Here is a 21,834-nt window from a genome sequence, read left to right as displayed (position 1 = left end):
CCAGGCCCCTGTGCCCAGCTCAGAGCTGCCTGGCACCACGGCTTGAGGAGCCACCTCCAGCCCCAGGAGCTCCTGCTGGCAGCAGCCAACATTCAGCATGGACAACAGGCAGGTGTCAGCATCAGCCAGGGAGGGAAAACCACAGCCACCATCCCAGCAGGAAGGCTTCAAAAGGCCACAGCTTCCCAGTGCACCTTCCAGTGGGCCCATCTGCCCTTCTGAAGCCAGAACCTTCTTCATGTATTTATGGTTTGGGAGTTACCAGCTCCTCTCCCGGATACTTTAACACCTAAATATGACATTTGCTGGTCTCATTGCCTGTCACACTTCACCACAGGAAGGCATTTCCTCTCCTTGCTCAAAGAAACATCCAGAGCCTCCTTCCTGCAGTGATTTTATTCCCTGTTACCTGTCTGGCTGCAGTGACATCATGTGTGTTCTTGGCACACTCAGCTCTTTTCCCCACAGGTGTATCTCACTGCAGGCAGGATTCCCTCTGCTTCCTCACACCTGTGCTGCCCTGGTGTGACAGCTCAGGGCTCCCTGCCCCTGCCCTGACGCCACAGAGCAGGAGGGGATCCAGCCTGCGGTGCCTGGGAAGGAAGGGGAGGCCTGGAGCCGTCTGCAGCCCAGGCAGGAGGGATTTGCTGGCTCAGCACAGGCAGACAGTGCTCTCGTCTGTGCTCTCCCTGGGCAGAGCCTGCTGAAGAAAACCCTGCCTGGATGGCTTTGGATCACCTGTGTGAAAAATGCACGTATTTTATGATTGGCATTTCGCAAATATTCAAATGAATATTGTATGTGTTGTGTTAGAAAGTAATGCTGTATTAATTCTCTTAAGTACTGTGTTAAATATAGTTTTAGGTTATAAAAATTGTTAAAATAGAAACGATGCTATGTAGGATACTTTTTTAAAGATAGGACTTGCAGTGAGATAGCAGCTACAGGACACCTGAATCTTTCAGAGAAAGAGAATTTATTGCCCTCTTATCAGGAGAAATGAACTTCTTCCCGCCTCCAAGGCACTGTCAGGATTCAGAGGAAGAAGCTGACACTGACCAGACAGAATCCTGTGTTTGAATGGAATTTATGCATCACGTATGAGTGTATAAATATGCAACAGGCTGTTGCTTTTAAGGGTTAATCCTTTGTTAACTGTGTCCTTTTTCGGGCCTGTGCTGCCCAGAAAAAGGTACCCGGACGTCCATAACTCTTCGTATTTGTTGTCTCATCTTGTCCTAATTCAAATTGTCCAAATTATTATTACTCTAATTGTATTACTATTTTTATAACCCTTTTATTACTATTAAACTTTTACAATTTTAAAAACAAGTGATTGGCGTTTTTCACACCTGCCAAGTGACACTGACACGTGGCACCCCACAGGACTGGGGAATGAGTCCTGCTGGCACCTCTGAGGGTCCTTTCAAGCCACAAAACACACCCCTGATGTCTCAGCTCCGTGCAGCAGCTATGGAAGTTCTCAGGCATCAGCAGAGCAGCCTGCCTCACCACAGAGAGCACCACAGAGCTGCTCAGCCCTCCAGCAGCCTGGGAAATCCTCTCTACACACCATCACACAGCATCGAGTGCCCTCGGGGATCCCTGCTTGCCATGGGTACTCCCAGCTTGTGCTGAGCACCAGGAAAGCAGCCTGGCTGCCAGAAGCCTGCATGTCACCAGGAATGGACTGACAGAAATCGTCTCCTCACACGTCACAGCTTCCCCACACAGATGGAGAGTGCTGCTGCAGATCAGAGGCAGGGCTGGGCACCACCAGTTTCTGTCCTTGTGGATCTAACACCTCTGCTGGGAGCTGAGCTTGGCTGGGAAACGAGGTGCCCACCCAGGAGAGACAGCACTCTGCTGGTGATGCTTTGCAGGTCTCTTGCAGGCCCTTATCAGGAACAAGGGGAGCCCTCCAACCCCAAACACCAACTCAGATGCCCCCAAGAGCACAGAGAGCCCCTCCAGGTTCTGCTTCCTTCATAGCCAGGTCTGCCAGCCCCCAGGGCAGCAGCTGGCAGAGGGACAGCCCTGCACCCTGGGCGATGGATGGGGATGAGGTGCATCAGAGATCAGTGCTGGAGGGAGGGGAGGGGTTTGTTTCCATTTCTGGTGATTTCTGGTGCTGACACACTGTTGGGAACCCAGCACACCACCAGTTTCTGCCTGCTCCTAGAAGAGCATGCAAAGCAGCATCCCTCCTGCTTGTCAGGCAGGGAATCACAGTGTGGGGATCCTGAGAAGCTTTCCTGTGATCAGTGGCACAGGTGGGACCTGAACCGAGTCTCCAAGCACATTCTCCTTGCCTGCCTTGCTTCCCTCCAGAGCACAAAGCCACCCAAACAGCCCTGGCTGCAGTGAGTGTGGGCAGCCCCCTGCCCTGAGAGCAGCCCCCACCCAGAACATCCCCACGCTGGAATGGGCCACAAAGCTCCTTCTCATGGTCCGGGTGATGGAGATCAGAGGAGTTACTGGTCACAGCACACCTCTCCTGGGGCTAACACCCAGCCCTGCCTCAGCACGGGCTGTGCCTCAGCCAGTGCAGCCCATCCCTTCTGGCACCAAGGTGTTTGGGGAGCTGCAGAATCAGCAGCTGCAGCCCAGCCCTGTTGTACATGCAGGCATGGCCTCAGAGACCCCCCAGTCCTTCCCCTCAGTGCCCCACAGCACCCTGCAGTGAGGCTCTGGGTGCAAGAGGACCTTTGGGTGACCCCCTGCCTGCTGCCTCCCATCAGAACCCCAGTTCTTGTAAGTATAGAAAAAAATCCTAATTCCCATCCAAACCATCCTACATCTACTGCTATATCCTACCCCATGTTCAAAACCCTCAAGGCCCTCTCCAGAATCTCAGCTGCATCTGAGCCTCCCAAATCCACCAGAATACCTGATCCACACTAGGTTTTCCCATTCTTCCCTGTAATCCTACTTGGGCATCATCTGGCCGGTGAGTTCTGCAGCATTTGCCAGAACTTGCAGCTGCTGTTGTGCCTGAATGTCCAAGGAAGAATGACAGCCATCCCACAAACCACCAGCCATCCAGCCTCTTGTGTCCCCCACACCAGGAGAACCAGCTGAAATCACCAACCTGGGCAGAAAGTGCCAGAGAAGAGCAATCCTGGTGTACCCCAGACCTCCACCCCAACTGCAGCCCCATTGACTGGCACCAAGGCATCTTCTGGGAGCTCTCAGGGTCAGGGCAGCATTGGGGTGTGGAACACTCATTTGATGCTTGCCCATCAGCAGGGCTGAGAGTGTTGCTGCTGGAATGGGTGATGCACACACTCTGCATGCACTCACAGAGTGCCAAGAGAAGCCAGGAGCTGCAGGAAGGACCTGGCAGGGAAACTCCTCCAGCTCCTTCTTGCTGCTTCAGCTCTGCATATTTGGGGATGTATCTGTGGGATTCAGGCTCTCCAGTGCTGTAAGAAAGGGTCTCCAGGTTTTCTCAAAGCTGTCCATGCCAGGTCCCCCAAGGACAGAAATTCCTGCTTCATTCCAGCCCAGGCAGTGAGTGTCCCATCACCCCATGAGAGGAGTCCCTGAGGTTCCCCAGATCCCCCCATGGAGTCCAGGGCTGGGGCAGAGCCAGCCTGGCAGCCAGGATGGGGAGGCAGATCCTTCTCCCAGCAGAGACCCAGGGAGAAGGTGGCTGAGACCCCACTGGCAGAGGATCTTCCCAGGGATGCTGGTGGCTTCAGCTGGACTCCCAGCACGGGCCAGCCTGGCTGCAGGCTGAGAGCAGCCATGGGCAGAGCCCAGCACGTCCACTCTCCTTTTCTCCTCTGCACCACGACACATGGAAGGGCAGCTGAGGCAGAGTGGAGAGGTGGGAGGGGAACACCTAAAGGCTGAGGGGCACTCCCTCCTCCCCTTGCTGTTACTACCATCCCATGGACCCCTGTGGAAGATCTGACCCCAAGCAAGGCATCCTGCCCTGTGGCTCATGCTCCCTGTCACACTGCCAGGGCTAATGAGCGTTTTGCTAATCACACACCCACACAGCTCTGTGTGATGGCAAAGGCCACGTCCCAGTGCCTGGGGCTGGCAGTAGACGCTGTGCCTGGTGCTGATGTCCCCTTGCTTTGTCCCAGGCTGCCCACCCCGAGCAGCAGGAGCAGGGTCCGGCGGGGACAGGCTCCGGCCAGGGCAGCAGCCAGAGCTCCTGCATTGCTGCCAACCTTGAGGCAGCCCAGAGAGCAGACCTAATTCCAGTCCCTACCCTCCTGCCAAGCCATCTGCCTGCCCTGAGACCACCGAGAGGCTCCTGAGCAGCGTTTGGTCATTACCGAGCCATTAGAGAGAGTGGAGGAGCAGTGATTGATGATAATGAATGCAAATACCTGCCTTCCGACCCCACACTGGCAGGACCTGGCTAGCTCTGCCACTAAGTAGTACAGTGTGTCCTTCCACAGGCTCTGCAAAGCATTCCCATCCTCCTCAGCCTTTCCACAAGCCATCAGGCACAGCACTGCCCATCTAGACCTGCCCTAGAAAACCATCACATCCAAGATCTGCTTTCCATCAGCCCCGAGGCTCTGCTCTCACCTGCAGATCCTACAGGCTCATTTCCAGCACCTGAGCCCACTGGGAGGCTTTCCCAGAGTTCTCACCTTCATCAGGAGGGCGAAGGACAGTTCCCTCATGTCAGGACAGGGAGACAGAGGGGGGCAGCAGGGTGGGAGCTGAGTGCTCTGTCACAAGTGTGGCACATCCCTACTCATCAGGCATGTGTGTCCCATCTCAGAGAGGAGCTGTGCCCAGAGACAACAGCAGCCAGCTCTGCCCCAGGAGGTCACCAAAGATGAGGTGTTACTCCTGCAAAACCAGAACACATGCTACAGCCTGCAAGGATGAACTCATTTGCCCTCCTGAGGCCAGCAAACAGTGACAGGAATCCAGGGAAGGAAGGCACTGTCCTGCTGCAGGCAATGGGTGTGGGGCACGTGGGGGGACCAGAGAGAGCCACTGTGGCCACCAGCTGCAACAAAGAGAATGCAAGGACTGTCCAGGCCAGGAAGAGTTGCTGTGGGCAGAGAAACCTTGTCCCTGAGCTACAACATTCAAAATGGAAATCATGTGCTCCCCTCTAGGACCAATCTTCTGGGGTACCTTATATTTTCCATCCTCCAGACTGGTCAGGGTCTTATCCAGGGCAGAGCTGGACCATGGGGATTCAACAAGAGCAGTTTTTACTGGCCCTTCAGCCCAGCCTTTGCAGCACACAGCCCAGCCCCAAGCTGCAGCAGCCAAGCTCTGGGAGCACGGTCATTCAGCAGAGAAAGAGCAGCACGGTGATTCATCTTCCTTTTCATCTCTAGCCTACCCTTGCAGGCTCAGTACTCTATCCCCAGAATTTTGGGCAGTTGGCAGACCTCTCCTGAGGTCTGAGTGCTGAGAGGTGCTGGGGTTCCACTGCTGCATACCCAATCCAGCAGGCAAGCAGGTGCCTGGCTGCCAAAGTTTCCAGGGAGATGAGCTTCCTCTAGAGCCTCCCCTCGCTGCACACATCCACTGAGCCCCTGCCGAGGACAGGACAGGCATCCTCTGCCATCTGTGACCGTGTTCACAGGGGTCTGAGGATGAGGGAGGAGATGAGGATCTGACTCCATGTTTCAGAAGGCTTGATTTATTATTTTATGATATATATTACATTAAAACTATACTAAAAGAATAGGAGAAAGGATTTCATCAGAAGGCTGGCTAAGAATAGAATAAAAGGAATGATAACAAAGGCTTGTGTCTGGGACAGAGAGTCTGAGCCAGCTGACTGTGATTGGCCATTAATTAGAAAGAACTGCATGAGACTAATTACAGATTTACCTGTTGCATTCCACAGCAGCAGATAACCATTGTTTGCATTTTGTTCCTGAGGCCTCTCAGCTTCTCAGGAGGAAAAATCCTAAGGAAAGGATTTTTCATAAAAGATGTCTGTGACAGCCATCTGCACCGGACAGAGCAGCTCAGAGCACAGAGAAACCTCACTGGGTTTGTGGGGCACCGCCTTCGCCTTCAAACGGCACTTTGGGCACCACGGGGCGCTCCAGCACTTGGGGAGGGGGGAACTCGCGTCCTGGCAGCCTCCTGTGAGCAGCAGAGAGGGGCAGGGTGTGCTGACAGCTCTGCTGCCCCCAGCCCAGCTCCCGGCAGTGCCGGCAGCGCTGGCCGGGCTCGCACCGGGCACGGAGCGGGCACGGGAGCACCAACAGGAGCTGCCAGACAGCCCCGGAGCTCCCGGCTCAGCGGAGGCTCTTCCTCACCTCCCAGCACTTTGTCACCAGGCTCCTCTGCAGTGACAATTCCTCAGACGACCAGAGTCGCCCACGGGCTCGCAGCCTCCCAAACCCGCTGCCCCCACGATCGGTCTCCCGGAGCCGCTCCTGGCCGAGCGCATCACTCAGCTCCGTGTTTCTCCCTGCATCTGCACCCTCACCTGCCCTGGGCCAGCACAGCTGACCTGCAGCAACCCAGGTGCCGTGCCAGGGCCTGCCCAGCTCTCATTTCCACTCAGCAGCGTCACACATTGACTCAGGAGGGGAATGGAGATGAGGCGGCTCCAGCAGCAGCATGCAGCGCCCCAAACCTGGCAAAGCAGCAGCTGCTCTGCACAGGAGCCGTGTCACATGCACCCCCTCCAGTCTGCTGGGAGAGGCACCCTCAGCCCAGCAGCACGGCACCAAAACCCATCCCTTGTGGCACTTTGCAGCAGATTTTGGGGTGTGCCAATTTCTGGAAGGCTCCAGGCCCTGGTGCCCATGGTGCATCTCACACAGCCCAAACGAAGCAGGGAGCTCAGCTGTGGCAGAGCATGGCTCCCTTTTTGCCTGGGATGCAGTTTATTGCCTCTGTGCTCCCAAGCATGCACCAGTTTCTGATCCAGATCCAAACCCAAGTCAAGGTGTCACCTGTGATTTAGAAAGGGCGTTCTGCCTCAGGGCCCATCTCTAAGGGCTGTCAGCTGGTGGAGCACAAAGAGCCACCAAGCAGCAGCTGGAGCCTGGGCTGGGCACGGAGCAGCCCCAGATAGAGAAATCAGCACTGCTGGGATCACTCAGGAGCTGTTTTAGTCTCATCTTACTCATGGAGATCCTTGGGGAGATGCTTTATTTAGTCAAACATTTCTGAAAGGGGGACTGAGAAGCTAGCCAGGCTTTGCTCCACACATGGCACATGTCTGGGAGGGGAAAAATTCTCTTGTGTCAGGCACCACTGAAGTCACTTGGACCTGCAGCTTCGGCAGAGCAAAGTTCCAGTTGCCAGTTCCTGGATGGCTCATCTGGGAGACAAGGAGCTGACCTGGCCACGAGGACCCAGCCACCCCAGGTCCACTCCAGACCAAATCCTGTATGAGAGGATTTAAGAGAGCATCCAGAACTGTGCCACCCTTGTGAGAGGTCACAGCTGTCTGCAGCACAGTGACCATTCCCCATCTGCAGAAACTCAAGGCAAGAAGGAAGCAAGTTTTTGCTCTTCTGCAAACCCAAAGAAGTGTGATTTTCTGAAGGTGGTGAGAAACAGCTTCAGACTGCTCTAATTAGCAAGGTGGTGTGTGAGATAATCCAGCTTTACTGCTCTGTGCTCCACAGCTGTCCTGGGATGAAGGCAGAGTACCATCACCAGCGGCTGGAGCCCACCCACACCCCTCCCCTGTGCCTGCCTGGCTTCCAATGATCTGCAGGATAGTGAAGAGGGATATTTTTGCATGAGCTGCTGGTCCAAAGTTGCCAGTGCTATTTCAGGCAGCAACACCTACACTGTAATCCAGAGGGCTGTATTTTCCAGCGGGCACTTCAAAATCCGGCCTCCCTCCTCCCCTCACAGGGCAGCTCTAACCAACCTGGCTCCAGGATAAACAGCTCCCAGCATTATGTGGCCACTGAGGCCAATGCCACAGCCCCAGCACGTTCCTGATTCCCACTGGGACAAAGACACTTTCAGACTGGAAATAAAATAAAATGAATACCTCATCCCACAAGAAGTACCAGCTACAACAACAGGTCCTCTGCCTGCAAATCCTCCCAGGGATCTGCCACCACCAGATTACCTGCCCAGGCTAAGCTAGCTAATCCTACAGGAGAGTGGCAGAGCTCATCCTGGAGCTCAGCAGCGTTTTCGGTGAGGTGCTTCAGGAGACATACAAGCTGTAATTAAAGCTACTTTGCAACTCGCTGCATATGGAGGCAGGGAGACATTTGTTCCTTTGTGAAAGCAGAGAGCCTGGACAGGTTAAATCCCCACTCTCCTGTGCGCAAAATATCTGCACATCAATGTTTCACAGAGGTAGAGGGGACTCATGCAGAGTGGGAAGCAGATGCTTTAGGTACCCCTAAAGGCCAGGAGGATGAGGGCCACAAGCCCCTTTCTGGATTCAGATCAGGAGTTGTTCCAGTGAGGATAATGCCACCAGCTCCTTCACCAGTGAGAGCCAGCACTGTGTCTTGCACCTATTTCCTCCTCCTTGTGTGTGTAGGCACAAAGGAGATATGAGACCATCCAAAATTAAGGAGCTAGAAGATACAAAGAAAAGAGACAGGAGGAGAAGCAATAACAGGAATCGTTATATAACAGCATGAAAAAAAAACAATAATACTTCCAGTGCAAAAGAGGTTTCAAGATGGACAAGTGGGTGGTGAGACCTGCAGGATGCCAGGCCCCAGGACCAGCTGCTCCCTGTGTGCCAGAGGGATGAAAACCATGGCTGGGCAGAGCTGCAGAGCCTGCACCTCTCTGGGGTTTGCAGGTGGGGAAGTTCCAGCCTTCAGAACCTGCCCAGCAGTGAGATGGCCAAAGTGAGAATCCCCTCCCTGGATCCCTGCTCAGGGGGCACACAAGAAGCAGCTCAGCTCAGACCCCACACACACCAGGCACACAGACTGGCATTCCTGTTCTGTCCCCCACACCCCAGGCCGTCCTTCTCTCACCTCAGTCCTCCTGCCTCTGCTCAGAGAGGGTCTGGGTCCCGTGCAGAGTCTCAGCACCCACTTTCTCTCCTTTAAGTGAGATGTGCAAACAGCAGAGGCTGCTCCTTGGAGAGGGACATGGATGCTCCCATCACAGGTCTAGTCCTGCATCGCATCCCAGACCTCGGCATGCAGCAAGAGCAGGAGACACACAGCATCTTAGCCAGTGAGAAGGGGATGAATCACTGGAAAACAGACCCAGGCACAGAGCCAGAGCAGGGAGAAGATGGTCCTGTGAGGCCTCCATCTTTGGGAGTGGGGGGATTGGAGCGATCAGAGCCACAGGGTCCTCCCTTCCCACACCAAAGTGACCCCAGCATCTGTGCCCCAGCTCTGTAACATCCCTCACACAGCTGCAGCCCAGCTGTCCCTCAGAGTGCTCCTCGTGCCTGGACATTCACCCCCTGCCAGCTCTGGAGTTCTCACCACCCCCATGAGCAGCAAGAATGGGAAATACCCCTGCACCCTTTTGGATCTCCCCTCCCAGCACAAACCACAGAGCAGGAAGGCAAACCCTGGGTTCCCAGTTCCCACACCTTTCCAGCAGCTTGGGTGCTACAAATCAGACTTTCCTGCCAGGAAAGTCACCTTCAGAAGTAACCTCCCAGCTGGACCAAGAGCATGAAGTGCTCAGGGAACCACCAGTTCAGCAAGCTGAGGCTCCCATTTCATCTTCATCACCAAACCAAACCACAGCTATGACATTTCCCAACCACCAGATTTTATTTTTCCTTTGGAATCTGCCATCGAGCTCTGCTGAGATGAGGCTCCCACCAATCTGCAGTGTCCCTCAGCCAGGGAGCCGAATCAGCCCATCAGAGCCACACAGAAACAAAAGCATCAGCTCCAAGGAGGTGTCACGACAGAATGACAACCCCTAACTTGTTGTTACATCAGCCCACACGTTAACGCTTTGGGCCTGAGCCAGGATGCCACGGAGCAGCCTCCATTCCCCTTCAAGTCAAACCCTGCTGCTCAGAGATGCACAAGTTCGGAATCCTTTTTGATTAAAAAAAAAATTTAAAAACAATAAAAGCCACATACCTTTTGCTGTGTTTTCCCCTGACAGCGAGACCACAGTCCTGAGAAATTCCCCCATTTACTTTCCTCTCTTCTCTGCCACAGCTCTTTCACTAAATGCTCTCTGTCCACGATGGCCCATATACAGGTGCACATGAAATTAGTGTCTCCCAAATTAGTTTTCTTGCACACAGTCCTAGCCCATTTTCCTCAACAACATATTATGATATGCAAGGTTCCACCTTTCTCCCAGGAAACGCAAGCTTCTAAATTTATCTTTTGGATAACTAAAAAAAGAGACAGGTCTGGCTTTCACAATGCGGGGTCAGCAGTCCCAAATGGCAGAGTATTTGCCCCAGAAACACCCAGTTAATTCCACAACAGCAACCACCATGGAGCAGTACACATATGGTCATTACAGAGCTAAGTATAACTTGACAAAGTACCTTGCTTTTAATGAGGCAAAAGGCCAATTAACCTGATGAGGATGCAGTGTACTGACATTGAATGGAGAGCCTGGATTCCCTGGAGCTACACCCTGTGTATCCTCGTAACACAGCAAACACGAGGAATCCAAACCCCTGCTGAGGGTACGGCGCTCAGAGCTCTCCGGGTTAACACCATCCTTCTCCAGATTTTGTGACACAGTATCCAGCATTCAGGCTGGGTGAAGGGCCAGCCGTGCATTTTTGTCAGCTCCGATCCAAACCCTGGGAAAATGCAGGCATTGTCCTCGCCCGGTCCCCACCGCCCAGCCCTTCGCAGGTGTTCACCTGCCAGAGGACAGCAAGGAAAACCCAGGAACAAAAGCAGGGACGCTCCGGCGGGCACTTCCCGTTGAAGTCATTTCATAACCGCGTTTCCAGAGGTGCTGGAAGAACAGCACCAGCCACCGCACGACAGCCGTGATCGGAGACACCGAAATGCGCGGAACGAACAAAAGAAAAACCAACTTCCTCCCCGCGAGGCCGTTATTTTGGGAGACGCAAAACTTCCCGGCTCTTAGGGCACACCTGGAGCGCTGCCCCTGTCCCAGCCCCGCATCCCGGGCCCGGCCCCCTCCTCGGCAGCAGGGAACGCGCCCGGGGCGGGGGTCGCGGCCGGAGCCACGGGAGCCCCCGCAGGCCGGCGGCTCTCCCGGCAGGGCTAAAACAGCCGAGACCCCCGAGGGGAGAGGCACGGGGACCGCGCTCACACCGGGGGCTCCCGCGCGGCACCGCCGAGCGCCGGGCGGCCGCGGGCTGCGGGCACTCCCCGCACCGGGCCCGGGGCTGCGCTGCTGGCGCGGCGCCGGGCCGGGGCTGCGGGACCTTGAGCGGGGCGAGCGAGGACCCCCGGGCCCGGGGGATGGGGGCAGCGCGGCTGCGGCGGCCGGGCCGCGCGGAGCGCATCGCATCGCATCGCATCGCATCGCATCGCATCGCATCGCATCGCATCGCATCGCATCGCATCGCATCGCATCTCCCCCAGTGCAGGCGCGGCTCCCGGGGCCCACCGGGGCTGAAGTGGGGGGGCGATCGCCGGGCACCTGTCCCCCGCAGGTCCGAGCGGTACGGACCTGTCGCCCCGCGGCTGCTCGGGACGCGGGCCAGCGCTCCCCGCCGCCGCTCCGCCATCGCCCCCCGCCGCCGCTCCGCCATCGCCCCCCGCCGCCCCCCGCCGCCGCGGCGCGGCCCGTACCGCAGTCGGTGCAGAGGATCCGCGCCACGTCCCGCTTGAGGTTCTTGGCGCTGGTGTCGAGCGGAGCGAAGGCGGTGCGGAAGACGAGCGGCTCCTCGGTGGGCTCCAGGAAGAAGATGTAGCGGTGGTTGCGCTTCACTTTGAAGCAGGGCGCCTTGGAGCCCACGCTGATGAGCTGCTCCCGCTGCAGCCCCCCGCTGTTGAGGGGCCACAGGTCGAGCACCTTGACCAGGACACCCCCGGCGGGCCCGGCGCCGCGGCTGTCATTGCCGCCGGCGGGGGGGCCCACGGACTGCACCTTGCCCTCCAGCACCACCGCCGCCGTGTACGCCTGGTCCTGCACCGACTTGAGGCTGGGCGAGTAGCAGGCGAGGGAGACGCCGAAGAGCAGCATGGAGAAGCCGGGCGCCGGGTCGCGCCTCATGCCGCCGGCTGCCGCTCGCTGCCCGCCGGCCCTGCGGCGGCGGCCGGGCTGCGGGGCCGGGCTGCGGGGCTGCGGCGCGGCGGGCGCGGCGGGGCGGAGCGGAGCGGCGCGACGCGGGGCGGCACGGCACGGCACGGCACGGCACGGCACGGCACGGCACGGCACGGCACCGGCACGGAGCGGCACGGCAGGGCACGGCACCGGCACGGCCTGGCGCGGCGCGGCCGCGGCACGGCACCGGCACAGGCACGGGCACGGGCACTGGCGCGGCGCGGGGAGGAGGCGGGATGCTCCAAAGCCGCCCCTGCCCCCGGGATGCTGAGCCCGCACCCCCCCGGAAAGGTGATTCCCTGCCCGGGGACTCCCCCCCGGGGATGACCGCTGCGGCGGGGATCCCCGCGTCCCTGGGGGTCCTCGGCGATGGAGGCAGCCCGCGTTCCCTCCCCCCGGCCATGGAGCCGGCCCCTCGGCAGGCCCCCAGGCGTTCGCAGAACCCCCCTTTTCCCCGCAGAGCAAACCAAAGATGCGCTCGTTTGGGGGCGGCTGCAGGTGACACGGGGGTTCCGCGATGCGCAGGGCCCGCGAGCCGGGGATTCCTCTTTGCCCGATGGTTTTATGGAGCTGGGAGATTTGTGCCCGAGATTCCCTGCACACCTGAAGGAAAGGCATTAACATAGAGACAAACGGAACGCGCAGTGGCCGGCGAGACAAAGCCGCCTTTCATGCATGCCCTGTTCCTGCTGCCTCTCGTTAATAAACAAATGCTTTTCCCTGCAGTGGCTTCCAGGAGGAGTCGCTTTAAGCTCCAAAAGGTGCTTGTTTGGGTTTATTTTCGAGGCTGATCCTGAAGCATCTGCGCTCCCAAAGCCTCGCTTGCCCAGGCAGTGCGGGAGGGAGCTGAGATACTCGGTTAGCAGCAGCAGGGGATTTTGTGGTGCTTGTTGTTGCACTGGATTCCGCGTTGAAGGGGAGCGGCCATAGTCCCATCCCACGGAGGTGACCTGGAGGCGGGAGGGCGATGGCTCTGGGCACAGACTGCAATGGCCCCAGAGCCTTTAGAGCCCCAGGGAAACCCCCAGCGAACCTCAAGAAATGACAAGAGCTGGGTCTTTGAGCCCATCAATGAGAGCAAAGGAGCACAGATGGCAGAATCAGGATTTGCTTTCCATTTACCATAGCGCAGCCAGAACCAACAGGAAAAACGGGAAGGGAGCAGAGCCGCCGTGCCCAGCCCAGCCCAGGCATGGGGCGCAGCCTGTCCAGTGTTTGCCCGGCTCGGGGCGGCAGGCAGCGCTGTCCCACCGCTGGCACACGAGGGCACAGCCCCCGCACACGCACCCGGGGCTCTGCAGCTCCTGCTGCCAGCCCGGAGCGCGGCTCTTCCCTCTCTGGGAGCGCTCTCAGAGCAGCGCTACCATTGCGGGGCCGTGGTGCGCCGGGAGCCCCGCAGCGTGCACACAGCAGGGCTCAGGGACCGTTTACTCCTTGCACACATTTCCCCTCGCTAAGCGTGATTTTCTGTGGATTTTTGGTCTCAGATGTTTCTGAAGGCTTTCTCTTTTCCCCTGATTGGTGACCGTGCCCAACTGCAGAGAAATGCAGGGGGAGGTAGAAGGGACCAGAAGTGTTTCCCACGGCAGAGGGAAGAGCAGTATTTCAAATTCAGGAAGCTGCTCGGAGGAGCAGGGAAACCACCTGACTTCTCTCATCTTTTGACATAAATCTCTGTGGAATTTCCCCTTTCCCTATCATTTTGCTCAGACAGCAACTGAGGCTCTGCCTGAAAAGGAAGGAGATACCCGACAGCATAACTTGATCTGGAGCTCGCCTGCTCTACCCTGCCCCTCAGCAGAAAGGGCACTTTCATGCCCAGGCAGCTGAGTTGCTAATCCTTGTCTGTTTTTGCAGGCTGAAATCCCAGCAAGACCACAACAGTTCTCCCACTGAGAAATTCAGTGCAAGATAACTGTGAGGCCTCTGGGGTAATTTTGAAAAATGAGGGGTTTTTTTTGTCTCTGAGGCATTTTGAAGTCCAGAGCACTCAGCCTCAAAAAGGGGCACTGGTCACATCTTGTTTTAGCAGTATTTTTCCTGTTGTTCAGCCTAACTCTTGTGAAGTCAACTGGTTTTCATCACTTGAGACACTTGCTTTTCTCTTATCATTTCAGAAATGCTTTAGGACTAAATCCCTCTCCCCCCTTTATGCTGTTCTTCCCATATAAACGGAAAATCATTATTTTCTATAGGTCCTTGGGCATTTTGACATATGAAATAAATAAAGCAAGGTCTTTGGTGCAGTTACCAGAGCAACCTGAACACTGACTTTGAGAGAATGAAGCCTAAATAAACGATTTTAAAAATATTTTCTTTCAGTTGAGGGGAACTGTTGGCAGGGAACCCAGGAGATCTGTGGTCTGCTTTAAAGCCCATCTCTCCCCTCACTCCTTGCTGTGAAAACCCATTATATTTGCCATCCTGGCAGAGAGATGGAGAATCTGAGCTCAGCCTGGATCCCACCCTGTCTGGAGGACCCCAGAGCTCAGCAGCACCATCAGAGGTTTTCATTCCTCAGGCAAGTGCTGTGGGGGCTGGTTTTTCTTTTACCTCTTTTAATTTTGTTCCTGCAATTTCCCAGAGATGCCTGAATACAAAGCACCTCTCAGGTCTCTCTTGGCCTCTGCCAAGGGAGCTCCTGGCACAGAGCCCTGCCTGGTGCACAGGGCAGTGTCCCAGTGTCCCTCCCTTCCTCAGGCAGCCCTGCAGCTCTTCTGCAAGGACTGCTGTTGACCTCCAGCAGCACAGGCAGGCAGGCTGTCCTTCAGCATCCTCCACAGGTTGCAGATGCTCAGCCTCCTCTGTGAGAGTTGAAGGTGTGCTCCTGCAAACCCCACGTGGGGCTTTTGGTGTAAGGAGGAACAGAGCACAGAGTCACAGAACGTGCTGAGCTGGAAGGGGAAGCATTGACTCCAACACCTGGCTCTGCACAGGACATCCCAACAATCCCACCCTGTGCCTGAGAGCATTTCCAAATGCTCCTGGAGCTCTGGCAGCCCCGGGGCTGTGCCCATTCCCTGGGGAGCCTGGGCAGTGCCAGCACCCTCTGGGGGAGGAACCTTTCCCTGCTTTCCAGCCTAGGACAGGTCCAGCCATTCCCTGGTGTTATCCAGCATGGGGCTGTGCTAAGCTCTGGCCCATTTCAGGCCAGGCTCAGAACCATGCATGCATTGCAAGGGTGGCCCCCACCTCCCCCAGCCCTTCCCAGCACCAGCTCTATCCTGGCTCCCTGCAGGGAGCCTCAAGCCCTGCAGGTGTGAAGATGGCAAATACAGGAGACACCACCCATACCCCAGCCAAGGGAACGTTGCTTTTCCTCCCCATGGGACATTCCTTCCCTGCAACAATCAGGTGTTCCACAAAAGCCCCACAAATGCCAACAAAGCCATTGCAACCAGGTTATCCCATCCCCATGTATTCTCTGCCAGGATTTGTCTTGTTCAGTATGGGGATGCCCATGGAGAGCATCACGTGGGGCAGGAGCCAACCCTTCCCCAGGACACACCAGACTCCTGGCACCAGGGGGACACCACCACAGCCCCAGGTGAAATGAGAAAAGCAGGTGATAAATTATGAACACAGGAATTATGTGGACAAAGCAAAGCCCAACACTCAGTCTGAGACTCCAACCTGGACATTGACCAACCACAGATCAGAGAATGGCTCAGACTGGAAGAAACCTTAAAAATCATCTACATCTACATATCTCCTGCCTGTTAATGTCAACTTCCAGAGCAGGGTAAGGCAGAACTGAGGGTTGTAGCTGTAGGCACCAGTGCTGTCTCTCCCAGAAATGGACCATCCTGGCACAGAGGCCTGATCCAGCCTTCCCTCAGCTGGGAGAGCATTGACCCACTGTAATCCCATGAGATGCTCAACAGTCCAAAGAATAGTTGAGAACGTTTGCTGTAGGGAGAAAAAGCAAGACTTTATTATGATGAAACTCACCCCAAAAAAATCCTTTTATCTCTTGGCACATGGTGATCAAAGGGAAAAAATCAAGAGCAAGTGGTTTCCTCCACCTGGGAGAGAAGCTGTTAGGGTTCCCTCCAGCCCCTTTGTGACATATTCACCTAGGCAGCAGGAAGGAAAAAAAAATCTACTCATCCTTCAAGGAAATGTGTGCCTCTTTTCTTTGCTGCCCTCCCCGAGAAACTCATTCACTCCTTGTCCACCCACACAAGCAGGAATGATGAATGAAAAACAAACCATAAACAATTCAGCCTTCCCTTTTTCCTCCCAGCCTTCCAATCAGATGTTCCAGCAGCCGGGTTTTGCCCGTGGATCATTCCTGTCGCGTGCCTTGGCTCGCACGCTCGTTCCTTGGATACTGCCAGCTGCATCCAACACATCTCCAGCAGCTCCAGCTCCTGCAGGGCTTCACTCAGGGTGGAGGAGCCTCTGCAGGGCACCACAGCCCAGAGCCAGAGGGTTCCTCTGGTGCTGCTGGCAGAGGTGGACGCTGGCTGATGATCAGCCAGGCAGCTTTTCGTGTCCCCCAGAAGGACAGCGGTGCCCAGGCGCTGAGATGTGTCACCAGAAAGATGCCAGGGTGAAAAATGGCACCAGCGGGAGCAATGCTCCCCACAGGATGGTGCATCCCAGCCTGAGAGACCCCTCCATCCCAGAGATTCTCCCTGGACTGGATTTCACTGCCAGCCACTCGGATGTTTCACTCTCTCCCTTCTCTCCACACAACCTCCTTACACCCCCCTGTGTATCAAATAACAATTGCAGCCATAGCAGGGCAGCAGGTATGTCTGTGCACTTCTGAATTCCCTTCATAGGCAAAGTCCCCTCCCACTTTTGCCTGTTTTGTGTATTTTTATGTAAAAATATGCTGAGTGGGTGTATGCCTTATTACATGTGTAGGAAACATGGGGAATGAGGACTTGAGGTACCATCACAACAGGAGAGAGGGACAAGGCTCTTTGGCTTTGCCCTTGATTCCCTGTTTAAATATAATTTGCCATTGTTAGACAAGAGACCCTCTCCAAATTACTTCTGAGATCCAGGAGACCATTTCTGCAGCAACAAGTTACTGCCTGTAGGCAGCCTGTGGCTGGAAAATGCCCTTGATATTACAGAAATGGTAACTTGTTTAATAGATCCAAATAAATAGGAAAGCCCAGGAGCTCGGGTGGCAGCATCTGAGCCCTGTACTGAGAGGTGCACAGACCTTAGGGCAAGGCTAAATATAGGTCCCACAAACCAGAACAACAGAGCTTTTACTGAGAAGATAATCAAGCCCTGGAGGAAACTACACAATATAAAGCTGAGATTTAAAATAAATGTGAAATGAGTTGGTGGATTCAGGACTAGCTCCTTATGGAAAAGTTTTCACATCAGAAAAAAAATCGTTTGGTGAAATGGGCTCTTTAATTAGCAGTTTCAGCAAGAAGCCAGGGGGATCGAAGGGGTTCTGGAGCCTCATCCCTCACCTTTCCATCCCGCCCTTTGCAAGGAGAGCTGGGATGAGGCCAGGGGTAGGCTGTTCCAGGCTGCTGCATGTGAGGGGCTGAAGAGGAGCCCTGTTTGTTCTCCTTGTGCTCTCCTGTTACCACGCACTTCCCAAGAACATCCTGCACTCTCCAAAAGAAACACCCAGGGCAGCAGGTGCTGAATCCAGGCAGGAAATCCACAGGACAGGTGTCCAAGGCTCCCTGCACACCAGGCTCTCATCCTGCAGCCACTGGGACTGTCCAAAGCAGCTTTCAGGTAGCCAGATGCTGAATGCTGGATCCCACCCACCAGGGAACATCAGGGCACTGCCATGTCCTCACCCAGCTCTCCTTCAGCCAGCTAAAGGGGTGCAAATTAAAAAATAAGACCAAGTTGGTTTTCCTTTTCCTCCCTTATTCTTTCCTCGCTTCATCTTACACTGGAGTCTTGTGGTTTGCAATTAAATTGTGTCTTTATGTCTCCTTTCCTCAATAAGTTAATGAAAATGACTTTTGCTCCAAGGTGGAGCATGAATGTCTCACTCTGTGCCGAGCAAGACACAGGGCCCAGGAGGAGCAGAAGCTCTTGCTTCCCTGGGGAGTGATGGGTTCAGTCGGGCTCCTGAGCCCCTCCAAGCATCTGAGCCTCAAGTTTCCATTTTCAGCTCCATTTTCAGCTCCTTCTCCTCCTTGCAAAGCCTGTGCAACAGCAGTGGGAGGTTACAAATCGAGCGAGGCAGCTCATCTGCTGCATCTCCCTGTGTGATCCGTGGGCACACACGTGCACGTGCTGGATCCTCCCTCCTGGGCACCTCCAGACTCTCCCAAGCACCCAAGGCCACGCTGCCTTCCCAGGCTTTCCCTCCTCAGCCCTTTGCTGAGCACATCCTGCCTGGAGCTCAGGACACAGGCAGCACCACGTGCATCTGCACTGAGATTAACCCTGAGATTAACAGCAATTTGGATTTCCTCACCCAAAATTTATCCCCTGGGAAGTGTCAGAACTCAGGACATCCCTCTGGCTGTCCTGGAGTGCCAAGACCCCTGCCAGGGGGCTCAGAGACCCTGGCACAGAGCCCAAGATGCCCCTGTGGTTTTGATTGTGACCCATGGAGCAATTTACCCACCTTAGATGAAGATCTGCAAGCCATGACAGTTTAAGCAGAATGACAGTGAATTTATCACGGGGTGAAAAAATAGATTTTTTGGGGTTTTTAGAATGGGGGTTCAGGGGGCAAGATGGAGAGATCTGAGCATGTCCAGCCTTTCTCCTTCTTCTTTTTCTTCTTGGCCTCCTCCATCTTCTGCTGTGATGTTGGCACTTTTGGATTAGTTTAGAGTAGAAGCTCAGTGTCTAACATAGGTGATGGGTATTGGGAAGTCATTGTAAATATTGTACAGGTAGTTTTTAGTATAAAGAAATAACACTGCTCTGGGGCAGGCAGAGTGCCTCTGTCTGACCTGCTGAGAGGACCTCGGCTGGACAGGAGAAGAATTTTATAGATAAGGAACAATGAACAACCTTGAGAGTGAGAACTGAAGAGCTCTGACTCCTTCTTCGAGCACTGGGCTGGAAAAAGAGACTTTCTGACACATCTGGGGGTCACTGTGAGCAGCAGAGACCCCGAGAGGAAGGATGCCAGGCCAGCTCTGACAAGACAGAGGCTTCAGTGGGAGGCTCTGCTTGCTGCAGGAGTGAGGGGCACTGACATCACCTGCCTTACCTGCCCCAGGGGGCCCCAGGGGTGCTGCTCCTGCCTCTGTCCCCTCTCCTGAAGGCTGGATCACACACACAGACTCATTGGGGTGGGGACAGGGGCACTAAAAGGAGGGATGATGGGAGGTGGTCTTGGTTAGTCTGTCTGAGAGGAAGTTTAGGGCTGAGTTAATAGCTAAAAACTACCTGGAGGGCAGGTACAAAGGTGACAGAGCCAAAGTCCCCTCGGTGGGGCATGTCACACAGGGCAGGGGCCCGATAGAGCAGCTTGGGAGGCTGAGGGTGAATAGCCAGGTGGTCTTTCCTCCCCAGGAGGTGGTGTACCCCCAGGAGAGCACACAGCATGGGCACAGGGGTCCTTCATTCTCTGGGGTTGGTGAGGCTGAGCCCAGTGGTCACCCTGACCCAGTGCTAACAACAGTCATGGTGCAAGCAGGCACCAGCCAGGAGCATCCCAGGGCTCCCATCCCACTGCCCCTGCCAGGACCCTGAGACTCTGGGATATGTGAGCTCTACCCAGTCTGGCATGGCTGTTTCTGAGCCCCCAGCTCGTGGGGTAATGCTGGCTGCCCATGACACAACACACAGCACTGCTGTTCCCTTCCAGGAGTCACTGCTTCTTCACGCAGGGAAGCAGTGGGGACCTGAGTGAGGCACTTCAGAGCAGGGGTCTGGACCAACCCTCTTGTTTCCCCAGGCTGGGCATGGCCAGGGAGGCAGCAGGAGCCTTGGCTCTGCTCTGAGGGGAGCAGTGTGTCCCTACTCCCCCAACAAGCACACCCATTTCCTTGGGGACACTCCCTGGACTGGGTGGGGAAGGAGGTGGTATGGGGGTCTCTCCAGTCTCTCCAGTGAGAAATGCCCAACAGCAAAAGGCTTCATAAAATATCTGTTTAAACAAGGCAGAGTAAAAAGAGAAATATCAAGGACAAGTAAGCCTCCTGCCCCTTCAGATGCAGAGCACTCTGCATTTGTGCAGCGTGGGGTGGACCCAGGATGGATTTTCCCCAGTACTGCACATATCCCTTCCCTGGAGAGAAGTTCTTCCTTTTTGGTTCCTCAAGCCATTATAGATCCTTCTTTTTATTCTGTCTTATTAAGGCAGCTGTTTTATGATGCAATTTGCTGTCAGGCCCTTCATGCTGAGATGCAGAATTAACCCTCTCTGACAGGGGCCAGAGCCCCTTTCCTTCCCAGCCCCATGCATTGCTTTCCCCAGAACAAGGCTCTGTGGCTGCTGTGCTCCCTGCACACTGCACACTGTCCCACAGGCTGTGCTCTGTGCACACTGTCCCACAGGCTGTGCTCTGTGCACACTGTCCCACAGGCTGTGCTCTGCTCACTGTCCCACAGGCTGTGCTCCCTGCACACTGTCCCACAGGCTGTGCTCTGTGCACACTGTCCCACAGGCTGTGCTCCCTGCACACTGTCCCACAGGCTGTGCTCTGTGCACACTGTCCCACAGGCTGTGCTCCCTGCACACTGTCCCACAGGCTGTGCTCCTTTCACACTGTCCCACAGGCTGTGCTCCTTACACACTCTCCCACAGGCTGTGCTCTGTGCACACTGTCCCACAGGCTGTGCTCCTTACACACTGTCCCACAGGCTGTGCTCTGCACACTGTCCCACAGGCTGTGCTCTGTGCACACTGTCCCACAGGCTGTACTCCCTGCACACTGTCCCACAGCCTGTGCTCTGTGCACACTGTCCCACAGGCTGTGCTCCTTTCACACTGTCCCACAGGCTGTGCTCTGTGCACACTGTCCCACAGGCTGTACTCCCTGCACACTGTCCCACAGCCTGTGCTCTGTGCACACTGTCCCACAGGCTGTGCTCCTTTCACACTGTCCCACAGGCTGTGCTCTGTGTACACTGTCCCACAGGCTGTGCTCCTTACACACTGTCCCACAGGCTGTGCTGTGCACACTGTCCCACAGGCTGTGCTCCCTGCTCACTGTCCCACAGGCTGTGCTCCTTACACACTGTCCCACAGGCTGTGCTCTGTACACACTGTCCCACAGGCTGTGCTCCTTACACACTGTCCCACAGGCTGTGCTCTGTACACACTGTCCCACAGGCTGTGCTCTGTACACACCGTCCCACAGGCTGTGCTCTGTACACACCGTCCCACAGGCTGTGCTGTGCACACTGTCCCACAGGCTGTGCTCTGTGCACACTGTCCCACAGGCTGTGCTCCCTGCACACTGTCCCACAGGCTGTGCTCCTTTCACACTGTCCCACAGGCTGTGCTCTGTACACACTGTCCCACAGGCTGTGCTCTGTGCACACTGTCCCACAGGCTGTGCTCCTTTCACACTGTCCCATAGGCTGTGCTCCTTACACACTGTCCCACAGGCTGTGCTCCCTGCTCACTGTCCCACAGGCTGTGCTCTGTGCACACTGTCCCACAGGCTGTGCTCTGTGCACACTGTCCCACAGGCTGTGCTCTGTACACTGTCCCACAGGCTGTGCTCTGTGCACACTGTCCCACAGGCTGTGCTCCTTTCACACTGTCCCACAGGCTGTGCTCCCTGC

The 21,834-nt window shown here is 55.7% G+C and overlaps 1 protein-coding gene and 1 long non-coding RNA gene across 6 annotated transcripts in view; one reads left to right on the top strand and one right to left on the bottom strand.

Annotated features, from left to right (window-relative positions):
* The window catches only part of NRG2 (neuregulin 2), a 160,841-nt gene extending 148,713 nt beyond the window's left edge, over positions 1-12,128 (bottom strand). For 3 of the 5 annotated variants that reach the window (XM_036391533.2, XM_036391532.2, XM_036391530.2), the window contains exon 1: positions 11,664-12,128. In XM_036391533.2, coding sequence (XP_036247426.1) covers positions 11,664-12,087 — 424 coding nt within the window. In that variant the 5' untranslated portion in view covers positions 12,088-12,128. The remainder of the gene's footprint in view (positions 1-11,663) is intronic. The other 2 variants (XM_036391531.2, XM_054516429.1) reach the window with 2 other exon arrangements.
* Positions 12,129-12,227: 99 nt separating this feature from the next.
* LOC118691988 (uncharacterized) lies at positions 12,228-12,898 on the top strand. The gene is made up of 2 exons (XR_004981107.2): positions 12,228-12,429; positions 12,599-12,898. It is a non-coding gene; the product is annotated as an uncharacterized LOC118691988 (long non-coding RNA).
* The last annotated feature ends 8,936 nt before the right edge of the window (positions 12,899-21,834 follow it).

Source organism: Molothrus ater, chromosome 15 (genome assembly GCF_012460135.2).
Source record: "Molothrus ater isolate BHLD 08-10-18 breed brown headed cowbird chromosome 15, BPBGC_Mater_1.1, whole genome shotgun sequence".
Classification (NCBI taxonomy): Eukaryota; Metazoa; Chordata; class Aves; order Passeriformes; family Icteridae; genus Molothrus; species Molothrus ater.
The sequence above is the reverse complement of the archived record's forward strand: the minus strand, read 5'-3'. Positions and strand labels throughout refer to the sequence as shown.